At 37.4% G+C, this 21,396-nt stretch overlaps 1 protein-coding gene across 5 annotated transcripts in view; it reads left to right on the top strand.

The window, feature by feature from the left end:
• Positions 1-20,347, top strand: part of LNPEP (leucyl and cystinyl aminopeptidase) — a 62,403-nt gene extending 42,056 nt beyond the window's left edge. For all 5 annotated transcript variants that reach the window (XM_082075429.1, XM_082075427.1, XM_082075428.1 and 2 more), the window contains 13 exons: positions 41-195; positions 512-625; positions 2,681-2,812; positions 3,132-3,263; positions 5,921-6,081; positions 7,533-7,621; positions 9,350-9,530; positions 10,259-10,415; positions 12,266-12,450; positions 13,069-13,230; positions 15,966-16,106; positions 17,092-17,173; positions 18,145-20,347. In XM_082075429.1, coding sequence (XP_081931555.1) covers positions 41-195; positions 512-625; positions 2,681-2,812; positions 3,132-3,263; positions 5,921-6,081; positions 7,533-7,621; positions 9,350-9,530; positions 10,259-10,415; positions 12,266-12,450; positions 13,069-13,230; positions 15,966-16,106; positions 17,092-17,173; positions 18,145-18,276 — 1,823 coding nt within the window. In that variant the 3' untranslated portion in view covers positions 18,277-20,347. The remainder of the gene's footprint in view (positions 1-40; positions 196-511; positions 626-2,680; positions 2,813-3,131; positions 3,264-5,920; positions 6,082-7,532; positions 7,622-9,349; positions 9,531-10,258; positions 10,416-12,265; positions 12,451-13,068; positions 13,231-15,965; positions 16,107-17,091; positions 17,174-18,144) is intronic.
• The last annotated feature ends 1,049 nt before the right edge of the window (positions 20,348-21,396 follow it).

Here is a 21,396-nt window from a genome sequence, read left to right as displayed (position 1 = left end):
TAACTAGCAGTTTTCAAAGCTTCTTCCAAATCTTTTCCAGATCTGGTAGCAATTCCTGATTTTCAATCTGGTGCAATGGAAAACTGGGGCTTGATCACCTTCCGAGAAACAGCACTCTTGTTTGACAGTAATACTTCTTCAGCAAGGGATAAGAAGTTAATAACTGCAGTGATAGCACATGAGCTTGCGCATCAGGTACTAGATTGTGGAGGTCATTCTTTGAATGTGATGGGTTATTTTTTTTCTTTTTAAATGAAATTCTGTCCTTAAATTCACTCCTGCTCTCATTGTGACTGGGATGTGCATTTTATCTGTTCAGCATACCTGCAGATGTATTTTCTCCAGCACAACAGGCAAAACACAACTCTTAGGGAGTTGTTACTGCAAATACATTACTGTGGCTTTGACTGAACTTGACTTTGCCACAAGATAAAGCTGAGGATGGATGGAGTGTTACTGTATTTGCTTGATTTTATGTCTGAAAAAGAATCACATTTTTTGTCTTTCATAGTGGTTTGGTAACCTAGTAACTATGGAATGGTGGAACGATCTTTGGCTGAATGAGGGATTTGCCACTTTCATGGAGTACTTTGCCATGGAGGAGATTTTTCCAGAACTACATTCAGTAAGTTCTTTCTATGAGTAGTCTTACGGTACCTTTGCTAAGATGTTTTTTAATGCTGGCCATAAAGGACTGATAGTTATAAAATTATACTGACATTCACTTTGGCCACCATTGAGATTATACTTTTATCTCCTCTGCTTTGGCACTTTCATTATATTGGAAGTGAGTTTGGGAGGGTTTTTCTGGAGGGTACGTTGTTTTTCTGGAGTTTGTTTTTGTTGTGTTTGTTTTTTTTTTTTTCTGTAGTTGTAGTGTGTATGCAGCCTTTGTGTTTTGTGTTGATTAAAAAATTCTGTGCAAAATACCAGGTCTTAAAAGGTGTAGGCATCTATATATCAAATTATAAATTAAAATCTTCATACAGAAAGTCCAGGCATGTTGTTGAGCATGTTTGTTTGTCTCTACTTTTCCTAGTACACTTAGGAAGCACCAGAGCTTTAAGTTACTAAATATGCTTGGAGTAACTCCTGTCTTTCCATCATTGTGGTACGTGCTTGTGTCTAAATCAGTCTGAAGTTCACAAGTCAGAGGACCAGATATAAAAGTGGCATATGGTCCCATCCAATGGATTCTGATAGCATTGAGTTACACTAACAGTACAAAGCACAGGCAATCTGTTTACGCATATGGCTGAATGATAGAATCTTTGATCATTTAACAACTCACTCTGGTGCTAAGTGACCTAGCTTTTCAGACTCTGGAAAACATGAAGGAATCAAACTTGATCTTTCCTCTCCAAGGGATACCAGCTACTGCTCTAAAGCATCCTTGTCACTAAATGCAGGCAGAGAAACAAAAATTAGTGGAACTAAATGGAGGGGGCAATGGAGAGACTAATTCTGCATCTTGGGTAAAGGCATCTCCTAGGAGAGAATAGCTAGGCTCTGGAACCAGCTGCCAGGAGAGTTTATGTGATTTGCATAAGTCACTGTATTAAAAACCTGATGTGTACTGACTGTTTCCAGTCTGCTGTTCTTCTCAGCATTCTGCCTGAGTGTTAGAGTTCCTAATTCACTTATTCTTACTGCATTAAGAAACTTGGATTACTAACTTGATTCAGTAGAATTCTTTCTTGAAACTGGGTGTTTTTCATTTGGCCTAGCTTGATTGTTGTGTCTGATGACCACTGAAAAAGCATGTTTGTGTAGCCATTCCGCTTGTTAGGTGCATATGTGGTGAGGGGAGGACACAAAACTAGTTTAATTTTTTAACAAGGACACATCTGCCACTCATCTACTTCATTCTAAATGTTGCCTTCACCAACATCTCATTTTACCACTTGCTGGTGCCAAAATATGTTTTTGTGAAAATTAATAAAAAAAACACTTGGAACATCTACATTCAGTAATAGCTTTAAAATTTTAAACTTAAAAGGTAAGACCTGTGTACAAAACAATAAGGATACCTTTAATTTTTTGTAACTCTCTACTGTTTAGAGAAAACTTTATAGTGAATTTTTTCTTGAGTCTTCATGAAATGAGTTGGACAAATACCAGTACAATCAGCTTCTTTTCAGTGTTTGGGGTTGTCTCATTCTGGTAACAATGTACTAAATTCAAATATCTTCATTCTAGAAGAAAATAAGAAAGAGAATTTGATATGATAGTGTTTACATTCACACAAATGTCACTGTAGTGAGTAATTTCGCTAGACTTAATGCTTTAATATTAAAGCATACTCAAGAAGTCAGGCTTTTTTATTCGCTGCTTCTGGTAAATGAACTGAAAACATTGGTGAGCCAAATCTGAAATCTGTCACGTATGTACTTAGTAGGTACATTTATTTTCTCTAGCGCTAATTATGCCTTTGCCTGAGACAGGAGCATAATGATCTGGGTAATGATTCAAGCTCAGGACTGGGATTCCACTGCTAACATGTGGTAAGGAAAGAGTAGATTTTACAAATGTTACGTTGACAATTCTTTTGCTCCCTCCATTGGCAGGAAGGTGAGCAGTGGCATTTTAGACCAAGAGAAGAACAAAGCAGTGACTTTTACTGTTCTGCTTACCATATATGTTCTAGCTTCTCTGACATTTATAAATGTTTCTCTTATAGGATGAAGATTTCCTTAATTTAATTTTTAAGGCTATGATGAAGGATTCCTTGAACTCCTCACACCCAGTCTCTTCTGCTGTTCAGTCTTCAGAGCAAATTGAAGAAATGTTTGATGCACTTTCTTATATCAAGGTAACTTTAAAAATATTTGGAAACGTTAGGAAAATGATGTTTTAGCTATCGAAAACTTGAATGGAGTAATGAATAAGTGGGCAGAGGCTTATTAGTAAGAAGTTATTTTTGAGATTATGTTAATTAGAAAAAATGTCAAGCTCTATTAGCCTGTTTTGTAGCTGTATATAGAGTAATTATTCAAATGATATCTTTTTGGATAAAATCTGCCATCTTCTGAGTTACTCTTGTATGGTGAAAGAGCTATAATACGCATATGCTTTAACAAGTTCTAGGAATTTAATTTGCAAATTCTGGTTTTTTTTTTTTTTCCCTAAAGGGGGCTTCACTTCTTTTGATGCTGAAGCACTATCTCACTAAGGATGTTTTCCAAGCTGGTATTGAGGTATATTTGCATAATCACAACTACGGTTCTGCCCAGAGTGATGACTTGTGGGACAGCATGAATGAGGTATCCGCCTTTGATATGCTGTTCTTGTTTTTTTCACTTCTGTAAGTGTGTTGTAAATTTTGATTTATTTCCTTGCCTATGAAAGAAATAAGATAATAGCAGGCAAGTACTCTGAAGTTCTTTCTCTTCATAGTCCAAAGTTCTGTAATATCGTTATGGAGATTCATGTAGCTTCTAGGACTTTACTGAGTATCATCCCAGAAAAGCACTGCACCGCCATGCATATCTACGTGTGTGGTCATACTGGTATATTCATATCCTCTCTAGAGTTGCACTGTTAGTGTATTAAAACCAGAATAAAAATAGTCATCTTAAATGTAGTACAAAACTTTCAAGACACAGCTGAATCCAACCTCTGCAGAGGTCTTGCGATACTCTCTACTAATGTAACTTTCAGTTACAGCCTCTGTTTCAGCAAGTGGTGCTGAAATTGAAGGGGACGCTTTAGTTCAGCAGCTCTGCAATGATAAGGCACGCAAAAGGCTGTGTCTGATTAAAATGGCTGTGGGTGAAGAGAGCGAAGCTGCAAGAAAGCAAGAGCATGGGCAGGAGAGAGCAAGGGCAAGAGTTGGCAAGCCTGTGGGAGCTAGGGAGGGCAGGAGTGAGAGGGCACATGTGAAGAAGGGGAGAGAGATGGCAGGAGGGAGAGGTGGGAAGAGAGAGACTGAAGGAGGGAGACAGAGCAAGAAGGGGTGGCGGTGGAAGAGTGCGAGAGAGCACATGGGTGGGGGAGAATTGGAGGCAGAGTGCAAGGGGAGGAATGTATGAGAGGGAGAGAGTGTTTGTGCAAGAGAGAGAGTGCAAGACAGAGTGATCCAAACAAGAAAGAGCTGCTGAGTATTTCCAGGGAGTGTCAAGGTAATTGTATAAGGGAAGAGAACAGATTTCCCTGTGAGTGTCCGAAATACATGTGAGGTTCCCTCACAGAAGCTGAGTGCTAAGCAGGATACTAACTTAATGTTTACTAACGAGAGCTGCTGTTATTGCCAGCTGTCACAAGTGGCTGTGAATTTGTGTGTTTAGTCATACACTGTCACTAGTTTGCCAGCTGGTGATGGATTATTACTGATATCAGACTGTGACTCTCTTATGACAGAGAACTCTTCTGGTTTGTGCGGTGATTTTTACATTCAAAATAGACTTTCCTCAACCTCTGCAAAATAGAGCCTCCTAACCAGCCATCTTCAGTCGTGCACACCTAGAGAACATACCACAGGGAGATAGTAGTATCCAAATAGAGTGGCTAGGGAGACCACACAGATGCCTCACATTTAATTAATATATTCCCAGATGCAGGGTTTAACTGTTACTAGAGCATGGGAAAAGAGTCATTCTCAAAACTTTAGATTACTTGCTTGGTCTGTCTCTGGCTCAGAAATGCACTTTTTTTTAATTGTAACCCAATTGTTTGTCCATGGGGCAAGTTCAGCTTTTCTGCAGACTCAGCAGGCCTCTTTCTCCAGTCTTCTGGAACCTGAGTCATCATCTTTTAAGAGTTAAAAGTAATTGTGTTAATCTCTGGGATTGCTTCACCCACCTGTATTAGTATTGTTAAGTGAGTTGCTTCCAAACAGCTAACATCTAACATCAGAACTCAATGTGTATTTCCCATTTTAATGATAAACAACCTTTTGTATTTGGTGCTAATTTAATAGTTACCTAATTCTGCTGACACCAGATGTTTAACAGCATTGTTTGCCAGAAGTTGCCCTTCTGTGTGGAGGAGCACACCAGCTGGTTCTTTAGACGTTTTCTGATGCATGCACCCAGCACATCCTGGGCAATTTATGAAGGGAATGCATAATGTAACATTGTAGTAACAGTGATAGCTCGTGATAATATAGTATTTTCCCGTAAGGGTAAACTGTACATATTATTGTTGACTTGAACACAGAAGAATGGGCAGTAACATGCTGATGAGGTAAACTAGAGAAAGGCAGAGTACAGCTTGGTAAAAGTTAAATGTAAATTGATTAGTGATATATTAATTTCCTTATGTTCCTCATAGCTCAACCTAAAACATATTTTTTAAGTTAGGAGACTTACTGTCTTTTTCAGATTGGATTATCATCTCTGCTAATAGAGAGGCAGTGATATGTACATTATAAAACACTTGTCTCTCAGTGAGGATGATGTAGTGCAAATAGTTCCTGAAAGACTAGAAGAGGTTGGAGGTTAAGCTATGTAAAGGCTGGTAATTGGGAGGGGAAGAAAGGAAAAAAAAAAAAAGAAGAACATCATCACTCTAATTCAATTTATAATATTCATTTCAGAATTAAAAGAAGATCTTTAACATTAAACGCCCACATAATATCAGAATATGAATAAGGAAAGAGAAAGGGTAGGGGGGAGTTTGGGAGCTTAACATAGGTTTATTTTCTGTAACATTTTCTTCTCCACTTCTATGACATACCACCTCAATGTACCTGATGTTTTAAATTTGTCTTTCTACTGCTTGGCTAGGATTCCCTCAATTTAGGAAAATTAAAACTACTTGTTCCCTTAAATTGTTGATTATGAAATATACAAGATTGGTGTAAAAGTGATTGTTTACACATACAGAATCATGCTACTAGCTACTTGGTAAGTTAAAGAGGAAGGTTTTAAAATGTTCTCCATTTGCTCTTTTCTTGTGAAGTTATGATTGTTTTTTACAGATTACCAATGGAACACTAGATGTAAAAAAGTTGATGAAAACTTGGATTCTGCATAAAGGATTTCCTTTAGTTACTGTTGTCCGAAATGGAAAGAATATTTCTGTGCAACAAGAACAATTTTTATATCACATGGAAACAGAAAATTGGACAACAGACACAAGGTTATTACTTCTTAGCCTTTATTCTTCCTGCTTGCAGTTCACTTGAGGTAGTCTTTGTGGTATGAAATCAATTATACTTTCTATTACCAAGATTTGTAACTTGAGTCTTATACTTGAATGAACTTTTTTTTTTTTAATAAAACATGTAAAATTTCAGGAAGACAGAACATTGGAGTGAGGTAAAATGATACTGGTTGAATTTCTGATGCAACAAGAGATTTCCTGTCTATATGACTTTGGACAAGCCTACTTAGTGTGTTGGAATGTTTTGTCCCTCAGGGGTCTGTACTGGGACTAGTACTATTTAATGTCTTAATCAGTTACATTGACAGTGGGATTGAGTGTACCCTCAGCAAACTTGCAGGTTACACCAAGCTGAGTGGTGTCATGGAATGTCATCCAGAGTGACCTGGACAAACGCGAGAAGTGGGCCCATGTGAACATCCTGAGGTTCAGCAAGGCCAAGTGCAAGATCCTGGGCCTGGGTTAGGGCAGGCCCCAGTGTTAACACAGGCTGGAAGATTAATGGATTGAGAGCAGCCTCTGTGGAGAAGGACTGGTGGATGAAAAGCTGGACATGAGCTGGCAATGTGCACTTGCAGCCCATAAAGGCAAATATATCCCAGGCTGCATCAAAAGAAGCACAGCCAGCAGGTCAATGGATGTGTTTCTGCTCCTCTACTCTGCTCTGGTGAGGCCCCACCTGGAGTTCTACATCCAGTTCTGGAGCCCTCAGTACAGGAAAGATGTGGACCTGTTGGAACAGATCCAGAAGAGGGCCACAAAAATGATCAGAGGGCTGGAACAGCTGTATGAGGAAAGGCTGAGAAAGTTGGGGTTGTTTAGTCTGGAGAAGATAAGGCTCCAGGGAGACTTTATTGTGGCTTTTCAGTACTTAAGGCAAAGATAGGGACAGACTTCTTAGTAGGGCCTGTAGCAATAGGACAAGGGGTAATGGTTTTATACTAAAGGAGGGGAGATTCAGGCTAGACATGAAGAAGAAATTTTTTACAATGAGGGTGGTGAAACACTGGCCCAGGTTGCCCAGGGAGGTGGTAGATGCCCCATCCCTGGAAACACTCCAGGCCAGGCTGGACAGGGCTCGGAACAACCTGATGTAGTGGAAGATGTCCCTGCACATTGCAGTGGGGTTGAAGTAGATGACATTTGAAGGTCCCTTCCAACCCAAACCATTCTATGATTCTTTGAAATGTTCCCACTTCTCAGCATGGTGGGAATATAAAAATAATTGCTGTACATGCTGTACATGTATTCTTTCATCATATTCTGATTATATGAGTTAAGTTTATACTTTATTATTCTACACAGCATGCAGTTATTGTAAAACCAATATATTAAAATGCTTAAATTAAAAAAAAAAAAGATTAAAAAACCTTCAAGGCAATTAATATATATTTAATATGTCAGCAAATATTTGCTTTGCTTTGCAGTTATCTGTGGCATATTCCTCTCACCTACATAACCAGTAGCTGCAACTTTATCCATTGCACTAATGCATATTTACTGGACCGAAAGTCAGGTATGTGACTCAAAACTTCGGTAGCAAGTTACTTAAGTGTTATAGATTACTGATCTTTCTGAACACACACTTGCCTAAGGTATGAAGATGAAGGTGTATTTACAGAGATCTGGAGCCAAGCACTGCTAATTAGAGAGTAGGTTCCCTATAGCACAAGTAAGTGGCAGCAACTGGGGCAGTAGTACAGGTCTGGAATTTGTAAAAGCCTGTTCTCTTTTCATCCCAGTGCCAGCACAAAATCTCTCAAACTGCCTGTGCTTTAGAGGGGGAGTAATATGAGAGTTGCTCTGCCAGTGTACTGAAATGTACATCACTTTCCATGAAATATTATTTATTTTCTTTAATGGTATAAGAAAATATTACATTTAGAACAGATTAACTTTTTGAGAATGCTGTTGTAAAACTTGAAATTCCTAGATCTTTTCACATAAACTCCGCTTTTGCTGCACTGGCTGCTTTGAATCCTAAATTGCTAGTCTATGGTTTGTTTTTTTGTGATTTTGTTGTGGTGGGGGTTTTTTGTTTGGTGGTTGTTGGTGGTGGTGGGGTTTTTTTGATTTTTTTTTTTTCCCCCACCCCTGTTTTTTTCCTCTACCAAGTGAAGAGTTACTGTACACTTCTATGCAGTATTGTGTTAAAATCACTTTGGCTGTCTCTCTTCACTGACATGAATCAATTTTTTTATTTTATTGAAGCTGATCTGACCCATTGTCTTACATCTGCTCATGTATTTTCTTCTCCCTTGTTGAAGTTACTATTCAGTGCATTTAAGTGGAAGTTATTTTAAATTCATAAACCTATCTCACATGTCTATTTTTGAAATAAAACTACACAAAATTAAAATCAAATTCTCAGAGCTGATCTTGACATTGTTGCTGTTTACTAATTTTTATTAACTGCCACCCCTCTAGAATGACTTTAGAAGTATTAAAATAAATATTTTTGTCATTCTGACATTGTTTTTACAAGTCCATCAAGTTATAACTGCCCTTTTTCATTTGAGAGGGAGTTTTAGAAAAAAAATATGATAAATTATCAGAATTGAAAAGGTGTTCTTGATCTTGTTAGAACTAATGGGCAAGTAGTCTGATTTTACCATTTTTGTTTCACTTTAAATGGCCCAGTTGGTAGTCTTGTGTTCATCATACTAATTCCTCACTCACTGTAGAAACTTGGATATGGAGGATAAAAGAGTAGGAGACATGTACAGAGGAGACTGGGATAGAATATTTACTGAATTTCAAAGGCATTGTAGGTGCTATGCAAATGGTGGTTTTGACAGTATAGAATCAACTGAAATTAAGAACTTTTTCCCAAAGCCTCTCTTCTTGTATCTAGTTGAGTTTGAAACTAGACTGTGGCCTTTCATCTATGGAAATGCCATCTCTGTTTCTTTATATGATGTGTGTAACTGCTCTTCGTATATATATGAAAGTGGGCAGAGAAAAGACAGCGCTGTTTGAAAGGACGAGAAGAATTACTGCACTAAGTAATGAACTGCATAGATACAACTCGAGGCAGATTTTGATATTGTTCATTCAATCAGATGTAGGAAGAAAGAGGAAGAAGTACAACGTGGAATTTTGGACCCTCATGGAACCTTTGTACTGGCAGGAGGAAATAGTGGGTAGAAAATGATTTATTGACTCTGGAACCAGTCTACTTCATAGATTTGGATTTGAACAAACAGTCACTAAATATTCGTTTCTGCTTCCGATTGTCCATTAGCTGTCATTGAACTTCCAGAAGAGGTGGAATGGATAAAATTCAATGTGGACATGAGTGGCTATTACATTGTACACTATGCTACAGACTGGAAGATGCTGATTGATCTGTTGAAAAAAAACCACACTGCTTTGAGTCCTAAAGACAGAGCTAATTTGATCAACAATATATTCAGCCTTGCAGGGTAAGACTTCTATATTAGAAAACATAGCTAATACATGTTTCAAGTTTTTTTTCAGAATCAAAGAAGATCATGGTTAGATTCTAGAGAAAACTGCTTCAGAGAAATTTTAATTCAGTCTTTATTAGTCTATTGAAATTGTTCACCATTCGCTAATATTCCACTGATGCTTCCTTATTGGTGTTAGATGTTATCTCTCTATTCTTTATAGCAGCATACATTTATTTCTATCACAAAGAGACACATGATAGCTTCCATTTCTGGAAGACACTGTTTTCTTTAGTGTCTGATAATCTGCCTAGCAGAGTGTTGACCTGTGCTCTGTTAATGAGTGCTCCACTTCAGAGCAATAAGCTATTTGCTTCTTAAATTTCTACTGTCTCCCTCTCGTCTTTCTTTTGCCATTGTCATCAGAGCAGGTGAGGCTGAGCATTCTGGATGGCCTCTGACAACTGCTTCCTGTATCTGACTCCCCTCACAATAAATATTTTCATACATCATTGTCACACTTCGTCACCTGTTTTCGCTTTTGTTAATTGAAGGCATGTTAGTGGACACTGTTGTTTTGTTGCTATCTTACTAATGTTACGATATCTGAACTGTTTCTTATGTTACTCCCTCTATTCACCTATCTCTCTGTTAATGTAATGGACAAGATCACTTCTTATCTTTTTTCAGGAAGTACTTTTGATTTGGAAGCCATTTTAATGTTTTTATTCATTGACCTGTAGTCTAGGAAAGGAGTCGCTGGAAAAGGCCTTTGAGTTGATTGAGTACCTTAACAAAGAGAACAGCACTGCGCCACTCACTCAAGTTTTGTTTCAGCTGAGTCTTATATACAGCCTTTTAGAAAAAAAGGGTGAACAACATCTGGCAGCACGAGTCATGGTATGTCTTAGTTTTCTCTAAACTGTAATTTGAAACAATTAGCTGTAACGTTCTTTGTAGTTACCTTATCTTTTTAAGTGTTACCTGTTTAACATATTCAGTAATCTCACTAAGTTGAATGGGGATTGTAGATAGATAGATAGATAGATAGATTTCTTGCTTTTCTTAAGTAGTAATGATCTCTTACTGAAATGCTAAATTGACTTCCCACACACACCCCTGCAGTGTTTTGTAAGGAGCATAATGCAGTAGGAACACAGTGGTGTCTGGGGGGTTTGCTATAGTGGCTTTAAAGGGCAATTTAGTACAGATATGTAATTTAAGAGAGTCCGTGACATTTTTCTAGTATAGAAGAGTTATTTCCTGTAGGAAACAATTATTTTGCAAATATAATAGGCTTAGGCAGGATCTCTCAGCAAAGCGTATTTTTTTTAACTATATTGCAACACCAGCTGTTCTACCTAAAGGTAGGCACACATAATAGGGCAAAAAGCCCCTGCTTATATCCCCCAAAAATCCCGGCTGCAATTTCCCTCCCCTGTTCCCCATTGGTTGGGTACTTCAGGGTTTGCAGACTACCCTGACACCTGCCTCAGTTTACATACAATACCCTTCCCCTTATCAATCTATTTAAAATATGAATTCCTGGTACTTTGGCTACCCTTTCCCCTAAATTGACTTGTAAATACAGGTATCAGTATGCATACAGGTATCAGTATATATTCCGGGAAGAGACTGTGTTTTACATTAAGGATTCATAGTCTGATGTCTCTCAGTCCTTCCCCGCTGCTGGGGTCAGGCGCCAGGTCCTCAGCTATGTAAAAACAACAGTTCTTCGTTAAATGTTCCAAATTCCAAAATTATTAGAGTGGCCAGGGATTTCAGATATAAATGCTTTGTATAGAAGCAGTGGAAAAAAAACTATTTTCTCTAAAAATAGGAACACATGAATGGTTGTCATTTTCCCATTCCAGCTGTCATTTTCCCATCCCATTCCCATACCATACTACAGACTTAGAAATGAAATCAACACTGTAGCCTCAGTTCTTGCTGAGGAAATGTCTTTCATTTTCCTGTTTACCTTCTTATTATGAAGCCTTCTCTCTATATTAATCTACAGCTTTAAAATGATCCTTGCTGCTTTACATTGCAGAATGTCAGCAAAGGGATGAAGCCTAGAAAGAAAACTATTAAATGGGTAGCTAAAATAGTAGATGTTTTTTCTTTCTACTAGTTAATTGATGAGTGCTTAAGGAAACCTATGAGAAATAAAAAAAACCCTATTGGTGTAATTTTCCTTATTTGTATTTATTCAAACGTTTTACAGATCTGCCTTGATAAACAGCCCAAGCTATGGTTTGCAATGCAGTGTCTGTGAGGTTATGTTTAAATTAAAGTGTTTCAGCGCAGAAGTGGTAGCTGGTCAGATGCCTAGCTATGGTTCTGGCAAGCTACAAAACTACAGATGTGAAGGGTGTTTAGCCTATAGATGAAATTTTTGTTTGTTTGTTTGTGCTAACCTAAGGTGCATTAACTGTCACTTGATGGAGTTAAAAGCAGTTAAACATACAGGAGTTGTAGTTAGTTGCAATAGTAAGCTGACTGCATTGAAGTCTGAAGTGTAGTTTGAAGAGTAGTCTTCAGTTTCAATGCACAGTTTAAGACCTGGCCCATCTTTCAGATCTGTGTGGTATCTGATATTTATTAACACAGATCAGAAATGGCATATGTAATAGTAGTTTTTCATCTACCCATTCCATATGTTTAAACCATGATGTTTAAACTAGTTTTGTATATAGAAAAACCTCTTGGTAAGAATTAGCTATTGCTAATAATTTTTCCTCCTTTAGCACAGAATAGAGCACCTGCTTGGAGATAAAATTGATCAACAACGTTGGACAGATGATGGAACCCTGTCTGAACGAGAGCTCCGTTCAACACTGCTAGATTTTGCCTGCACCCATGATTTGAGAAACTGTAGAACAACTGCCACTGAGATGTTTGAGAAGTGGATGAAGTCTAACGGAACACTGAGGTACCACAAAAACTGGGCTTCCACATCTTTCATCTACCTCTTTTCCTTTTACCTTGCCACCATTCATTTGGCAACAACAACAAGAAACACACACCACCACTAATAACTGAATATTGATAAATCACTTCATTCTGTCTTTTACTGTTCCTCATGTAGAAGTAATTGCTGTTATAAGATGAGAGGAACAACTGTGCTAGAATTTTAAAAATCGCTTCCATCTCCATTCCCTAAGCCGCATGCTCAAGTAGGATTATGTAGTAGCAATGTCAATGCATACCTTTTTAGTTTGCATAATTCATTTTGCTCTGGATTCATGTGCATTTTAAGCCACAGAAAATTACTCATCTTTTTGTACAATTTAGTGTGCTTTCATTAGACTAATATGATTTGCATTTTCCCAGTGACTTAAAATATTGGACCGGCATGAATTCAGTCCAGCAAACTTAAAATTGCTACAGAAATAAACTGCTCAAAACAGAAGCATGTCTTTCAAGCTAATAATTTCATTTTGTAACTTTTCTTCCTTCTTTTCTCAGATGAGCATTTTTATGTCCCCCTTTTGTTTGTTTGTTTGGATTTCTGTTGTTGTTTTGTTATTGGTTTTCTTCTTCCCTGTAGTCTGCCTAGTGATGTTATGAAAGCCATATTTACAGCTGGAGCCAAATCTAGTGATGGCTGGGAATTCCTCCTAAAGATGTACTCCTCTTCAGTTTCTGAAGCAGAGAAAAGCAAAATCATTGAAGCTTTAGCCAACACGGAAGATGTCAGAAGGCTGATCTGGTATGAAACTGGGTATAAACTGGAACACAGGAGGTTCTGTTTAAATTTGAGAAGAAACTTCTTCACAGTGAGGGTGACAGAGCACTGGCACAGGCTGCCCAAGGGGGTTGTGGAGTCTCCTACTCTGGAGACATTCAAAACCCGCCTGGACATGTTCCTGTGTAACCTCATCTAGGTGTTCCTGCTCCAGCAGGGGGATTGGACTAGATGATCTTTTGAGGTCCCTTCCAATCCCTAACATTCTGTGATTCTGTGATGAAGGAACCAAAACGCTATAGGCTGTGTAAATTAAAAGAGTTAAAATATTCTTTGAAAAAAAGTGCTGCCTTTTTTTTTTTGTATTGTTGAAAAAAATTCTGATTGCCAAAATAAACATATCCTCATATTTTGTACAGGCTTCCATAAACATGAAGAACCTGGTATTTTACACTTAAAAATAATATACATAACAGAGTAGCTTAAAAGGCCAAATTCTGAATCTGCCAAAAGAGAAATCAATTGAACTTAAATGCTTTGCACTACTGGTAACACAAAATTGAAGATTGTTCTATGGAGTCTTAAAAGATTGGTATGTCTTTATAACCAAGATAATAACTAGTTGCTGGTTTTATTTATTTATTCATTCATTTATTTTCTTTCTTTGGGTGAAATTTTGACTTTACATTGTGCTCAAACACCTCTCTATAGACTAAATCTCAGTACAGCATGGAGGACACAAAGGTTGTCCCAAAAGCAGGGAAAACCTGCTATGTAAGCAGTCCCAAAAGCAGGAACCTGGTGTGCAAGCAGTTGAATATACACACAGAGTTCAGATATTGTTTTATTACGAGATTGCGCAATGATGGGTGCTAGGTAATAAAACCACAAAGCTAGCACCCCTTCTTCACAATATTTACACCATTTATACTTTAGATTTTGGTTAGTACCTCCCCAGGTTTTCCACTCACTTTCCAGCATTGTTTAAGAATTTACAGATGGTGACACAGTCATTTTCTTGTACTACGCATGCTCATGGGTTGGGGTCTTCACTTGGGCAGGGGTCTTTACACTTGTGGGTGTGCTTTTTAGTATTACAATGAACTCATGATGAGCAAAGTCCATCTAAAGGACATTCTATCTGACAGTCTCAAGATATATGTTAAAACAAACTCAACTAATTACACATGTTCCAGGATGTTCGAACTGCAAGGGCAGGAATGCATTGTTAAACAATTGTGGTTATGTTATACGTCATTTTAATGTGCGTTTCTTGATTAATGTTTTTCTACTCCTAACTTAGTACTCACCATTTATATTTATTTTAAACTATGGCAATGTTAGACAAAAAGCAAATTTGAGCGCTTTTCTTATTTGAGTTCACAATGGGTTGTAAATAAGCAGATACAACTCACAACATCAACAATGCATTTGGCCCAAGAGCTGCTAAGGAACGTACAGTGCAGTGGTGGTTCAAGAAGTTTTTCAAAGGAGACGAGAGCCTTCAAGATGAAGAGTGTAGCTGCCAGCCATCAGAAGTTGACAACGACCAGTTGATAGCAATCATTGAAGCTGATCCTTCTACAACTACACCAGAAGTTGCCAAAGAACTCAACGTTGACCATTCTATGGTCATTTAGTATTTGAAGCAAATTGGAAAGGTGAAAAAGCTCAATAAGTGAGTGCCTCCTGAGCCGACTAAAAATCCAAAAAATAATTGTTTTGAAGCGCTGTCTTCTCTTCTTCTATGCAACAACAACGAGCCATTTCTTGATCAGATTGTGATGTGCAACAAAATGTGGATTTTATACAACTGGCAACAACCAGCTCAGTGGCTGGACCAATAAGAACATCCAGAGGATTTCCCAAAGCCAAACTTGCACCAAAAAAAGGTCATGGTCACTGTTTGATGGTCCGCTGCCAGTCTGATCCACTACTGCTTTCTGACCCCTGGTGAACCCAGTCCATCTGAGAAGCATGCTCAGCAAATTGATCAGATGCACCAAAAAATGCAACACCTGCAATTGGTCAACAGAAAGGGCCTGATTCTTCTCCACAACAAAGCCCTACTGCACATCACACAACCAACACTTCAAAAGTTGAATGAATTGGGCTATGAAGTTTTGCCTCATCTGCCATATTCACCCAGCCTCCCACAAACAAACCACCACTTCTTGAAGCGTCTCAGCAATTTTTTTGCAAGGAAAACACTTCTACAACCAGCAGGATGCAGAAAATGCTTTCGTAGAGTTTGTTGAGTCCCAAAGCACAGGTTTTTGTGCTACAGGAATAAACAAACTTATTTCTCATTGGCAAAAATGTGTTGATTGTAATGGTTCCTATTTTGATTAATAAAGGTGTGTTCGAGTCTAGTTATAATGATTTAAAATTCATGGTCGAAAACTGCAATTACTTTTGCACCAACCTAATAGATGATTCTTATTACAGCTTTCCTCTTCTGTTTTCAATATATTATGGTTTCTTTTACAAGTTTATGGAATTTACTTCATCTTTTCCAACAACAATGGTAATTCAGGTACTTGGTTTATAGCTAAGGTCACTCTGATACTTGGAAATTAAAGCTAAATAAGTACAGTGTTATACAATTGAGTGTTGATGTGTTCCAGATGCCAGGCATTATTTGTCATTTGACCTGTTACATAATATTTTCCATATAATTCAGGAGTATCAGGAGAATCATATGAAGATATGAATTGATGTTTTTTCTCTTGTCCCTTTTGACATGCTTTATCTTTTAGGTTAATGCAGAACAGCCTTGAAGGAGAAATCATCAAGACACAGGAGCTTTCACATATCATAGCAACTGTTAGCCAGAGTTTGCCTGGATATTTGCTGGCCTGGGACTTTGTCAAAGAGAACTGGGAAAAGCTTACACGAAAGTAAGGCTTTTGATGTAGCTGAGCCTTCACTCAAAGCAAAAGCACATGTTTGTCTCTGTCAAGCACAAGATAATAAATAGTTGGATTCATATAAGATTCATATTAAAATTGTAAATCCTGTTTTAACATATGAGTTTACAAAAATAACTTGGAGCATAAATTTTGAAATCTCACCAATAGTTAGTGGAACGTTGGAGCCTCCTACAGCTTCACAGTAATTTTAAAAATTCTTGATTTGAATTTCTGTTAAAAGGATGCTGTCTCTAAGATGGTTGCTGCAGAAGCAGGATATTTATGTGGATCAAATCCATTCAAAAGCAGACCTAGGGAATTCATTCAGCGTTTTTCTTCTGCCTTTTTACAGCAATCCCCAAATCAAATAACCAGAAAATCCTACTTGCTTTAGAAATATGTGTTCTCCTTAACTGGCCTTGAAGAGTACCCAGCAGGAAAGCTGGCCTGCAAGTCTTCTAAAAGCTAACAGTACATGGAAAACTCTATTTTCAAATTCTAGTTTTGATTTGGAACAGTTTCACATTACTAAAAATGCTTCTCCTGGATTAAAATTTTGGCTCAACCAAGCTCTTAATAACCAATATTACGATATTACTTTGCTTTAAATGACATCTGGTTGCAAATTCAATTTCTGTAGTGTGTTGGAATATATACCACAAATATAGGTCTTGGTATTCGGCATGTGGTATCCTTAGTTCTTTGCTATTTGATCTGTGATAGAAATTTGAAAATTTTCCAAGTCTTTTTTTCTGAAGTTGAAGTTTTTGAGGGATTAGGGAACTAGAGGCTTGAACTTCTAAGATGCCTTTTATGTCTTTTGAAAAATGAGGTATGTAAAAGTTGAATTTAAATGCTTTTAATGATTTCCAAGTATTAAAACAAAAAAGTAGAAATAAAAATGTGTACATATAGTGAACCTGCATCTTAAAGTGGCTCCTGGTTAAAAGTAACTTCTTTATTTGTATTTCAGGTTTCACCTAGGCTCATATACTATCCAGAATATTATTAGTTTGTCAACTTCTCAGTTTGCAACAAAGGCACATCTACTTGAGGTTGGTGGATTAATGTACCAGAAGGCCATATTTTCTAGTGCCAATGCTGTTTTCATTTAATTGAGGGATGAGGAAAACATGTTATTTCTGTCCTTGTAGCCCGTTCGCAAAGATATGTATCTGTCGCTTTCCCTATTTCACACATGGCAAATATATACGTGTACATTTTGCGGATCACATACTGAGTCTGTGGCAGAGTTGCCTATGGAGTTGAACTTAGTTACCTGTTTCTACTGTTTTGTTTTCTTCTTCACTGGAACTTACTGTCTCCCAAAATAATTATTTGGTCTAGATAGAATTTTGGTCTATATTTTGTAAACAAGCTGTGATTTCTGCATCTCTGGAACGTGATGGAGTGCGACAAACATTGCTGTATTTTATGTTTGCTGTCAACAATCCCTAGGAATTATTGCGCATCTTGAGTATCAGAGAAGAGACAGTTAATAGCCATTAGAAATCACTGTTGTCTTCCCTAGCAAGGCCTTGAAATTAATGTGTCAAGAATGGTTTATGGTTTAGTCTAATGTTTTCATTTAGATAATTTAGTAGAGATAGTTGTTTATGGTTTGATCTGTATTTTAAGTGTTAGCATTGACAATCACAATGATGACTGGGTGTGGGGTCATTGCAAAGAGCTGAAGAGGGTTGCTTGCAACAATCAGTTCTTTCACACAGAATGAGACTATTTCTGGAACTTTGAGTGCTCTGGGATTGCTATGTGATGAATACAATAAGTGAATGTCTGTTTATTGGTGAAATAATTTATTGTAACTAAATTAGTTATTGCTGCAGTTCCCATGAAAAACGCTTTCCTTGCATTTTGGGAAGTTTGCCTGCTGCCTAGGTACAAATTATTCTAGGGAACGGATTTTCTGCAACTTATCTGTAGCCTTTGCTTTTGAACCTATTTGTGTGGCCAATGTTGATTTTCATTTAAATTTTCTTTTTCTTCCTTTTCTCTTGCTATGCAGGTGAAGTCATTTTTTAAGTCAAAATCAGAGGAAAGTGCTCAACTGCGCTGTGTAAGAGAGGCAATTGACACAATTCAGCTCAATATTCATTGGATGGAAAGGAACTTAGCAAAGCTACAAGAACTGCTGTAGTGTGCTGTGGTGTGTCAGCCATTTAGGAGCTCTGTGGACTGTTGCTGTGTTTCTTTTGCAAAAGCCAGGGTGGTACCAGGCATAACTACAACATTGCACTATTAAGGAGTTTACATAGCTCAGGACATGTCTCAGATAATTTTTTATTTTCCTTGGAGCATTTATGAGCAAGATATAAGTATTTATTCTGAAACTGTTTTCATCTATAGACTGAACATCTAAAGAAATTATTAAATATAATTTTGTAAATGAAACATATGCCCTTTCATTTGGAGTTGTGTTGTAGTTTCTTAGTGGTGGGTTAATATTGACAGGGTCAGAAGGAAGGAGTAAGTTGCCATGAACTGATACTTTGCAGATTGCTCATTGAGCAGTAGAATTTTTGATGCAAAACTCTAGGTGGTTTCCACATTTTTAGATACAGAAGCTGTTGTGAAACGAAATCATATTTCAGATATATAAGTAGTAGTAGATCTTACGAAGTATAACAGTTAGAGGTGAAATAAATAAGATTCCATTTTGACTTAAGTTGGGATTTTTATTTTCACAGTATTCTTTAGGAATTGCACCAAAAAAAAAGAAAAAAGAAGATATCTCATGCTAATAGTATACACTTTGATGTATAAAGTGACCGAGTAGTAGTATGGAAAAGAAAAAAACAGATAGCAAAATGGAGTGTTTTGGGGATTTTCAGAAACACTGATGTGACCTTGGAACTTTTATTCTTTACTTAATAGACATTTTTGAGAATCTTACAATTTATCAATGAACTTTAACTGATTTTGCTGTATTGATCTCTGGCCAGCTACACAAAATTGCATTTTTCCAGATTGGTTCATCTGTAATACTGACTACTGATTTGTGCCCTTTTGACTACTGATTTCACCACTTGTTGCAGAGGGTCTGCAATTAATAGATCTGTCAGCCACTTCATTTGGGTAAACTTCTGTTTTTCCTTGCCTGATAACTCACATAGCACACAGTATAATTTTTGAACATTGCTCACTCTTTATAAAATTAGCTTTAGGAAAGCTTTTCATTTAGATTTTAATGATTTGTTCTTTTACTCTTGTGAAAAACCTTGTGAGGCAAATCTTCAAAGTCTTTTAAAGAAAAGGATCTAAAAACCTAATGTGCTACATTAGAAGGGCAAAATACCTACTGCATCTCTTTCAAAACCAGTGCAAAGGGCCATTTTTGAGGTATAGCATGGATATACCACACATGCAAGAGTCAACGTACCTTTTTATCTGGAGATCTGTTCTATTAATTTCAGAACTGGTACATCTTTTGTGGATTCATGCAAGCAGATCCACACCTGTTGTTGTCTTATCATCATCCAATTATGTGACCAGTTATAAATGACGATGAAAGCACTAACAATTAAAAGTTGTTCCATTTTAATTAAACTAAATTAATTTCAACTACGACAAATTTTTAAGTTCATTAATTTAAATCGAATGCTTTAATTTATGAAACTGCAGCACTGGCTGTTTATTTGGTTAGCAAAATTGTAAGCTGTGATTGCTTAACCCATGTCATCCTTTTCCCATCTTTTCACAATATCTGTCAAAACTGAAAAAAAATTCCTCATTTTCCAGCTCACATTAGAATTGCAGATGTCATTTTTAACCTTGAAATTATCAGAAAGAATGTTAGGCTGTAGGAGTGTACAAACACTTGTTTGCCCAAAAGGCCCAGAAATGAATAATTTTTACATGCGCTGAAGAAGTAACTGGCAGTATGAGCACTAAAAATATCATCATACTTCCTCATAAGTTATGGAATTAGAATTTTAATTATGGTTTGGGGATTTTTGTACTCCCATGTGTTATGGCTTTATTTCCTTCTTTATTTACAGTCTTTGGAATCTCATAAATATTAGTTCTGTCATTGCATATTTGTGTGTGTACATATATATACATATCATGTCTATTTCTTTCTAGCCACTTCTTATTAAATGAGAAGTCAGTAGAAAACTTTTTGCTTTTCTGTCCCTTCTGTGCCCTCACATGTGTCTTACCTCATCCCTGAGTATTGAAGCAAATAAAATTTAAAATGAAACTGTGAAGGAGATCCCATCTTCCTCCTGATTCATGCTGTGGAACTTAAAAAGTTAGTATTTTATTCAAATACTTTAATGATGATTATGAGGAAATGGCATGCAGCTGAGTTTTAGACAGCAAATTATACTAAGAAGATCTGGAAAGTTGGAGAGGTTGTGGGGGGATTATTGATTTTTTTTTTTTATTTGATTTGTTGGTTATGCATGGTATGTCCATTGTAGAGGTTTTTAAGTTATTTTTCTGTCATGGAGGCTCTGACCCTATTAAAAATTGTGCTGGAGTCCTCCTCCTGTGAGAAATGCTTAAATATACTCCTAAATTTTTGAGTGTATTTGGAACTGATGAATATTGGAATGACTAATGCCTGGTGCAGGACAGAGCACCACTGCTGGGTTAGTCTTTGGCAAGGATACATGGAGCCTCTGGAGCTCAATAGTGTACTTTTGCCACTCATTCCGAGTTAAGCTTACCTCAGCCTCCAACATGAACAGTTCTTGAGATCCTGTGTCACTCTAGAAATACAGATGAATTCTGCCCCTTTGTAATCTGATGGCATTAGATTCACCACCAATAGTATTAGAGGGACCACAATCTACTAGAACTTCATACTTAAGGGGGCTGATGTGCCAGGACACTGAACCTACACAGTTCAGTAAATCCTGTTGTCCCTCTCCTCCACCTGGCCAAAGGCAGAACCCCTCTGTTCCTCATCGGAGTGTACATTACTTGACTTTTTTTGTAACTGCAAAGATCGAATGTACGATCCACTCTTCTACTCTGCCCGGAAGACACTGGAGAAGAAATTTTTCCATTTGGCTGTTGTGGTTTTCTTTCAGTTCCAGTACCTGACCTTCTAGTTTCCTGGTAAGTTCACCATCCCACTTCCTCATGTCATCCCCCTGGTCACCCATAGAGACACAGATTTCCAAGTGGAGTGTGCCACCAATACTTTCAGCAGAAAATAGCTGACAATAGCTGAGGCCTTGGTTGGAGTGCATGAGTAAGACCTCCTTAGCTTCCTCAGACATTTTTTGGGGTTGGTCTGCCCATGGAC

Source organism: Streptopelia decaocto (assembly GCF_964273445.1).
Source record: "Streptopelia decaocto genome assembly, chromosome: Z".
Lineage (NCBI taxonomy): Eukaryota > Metazoa > Chordata > Aves > Columbiformes > Columbidae > Streptopelia > Streptopelia decaocto.
This window is presented reverse-complemented; position numbering and strand designations above follow the sequence as displayed.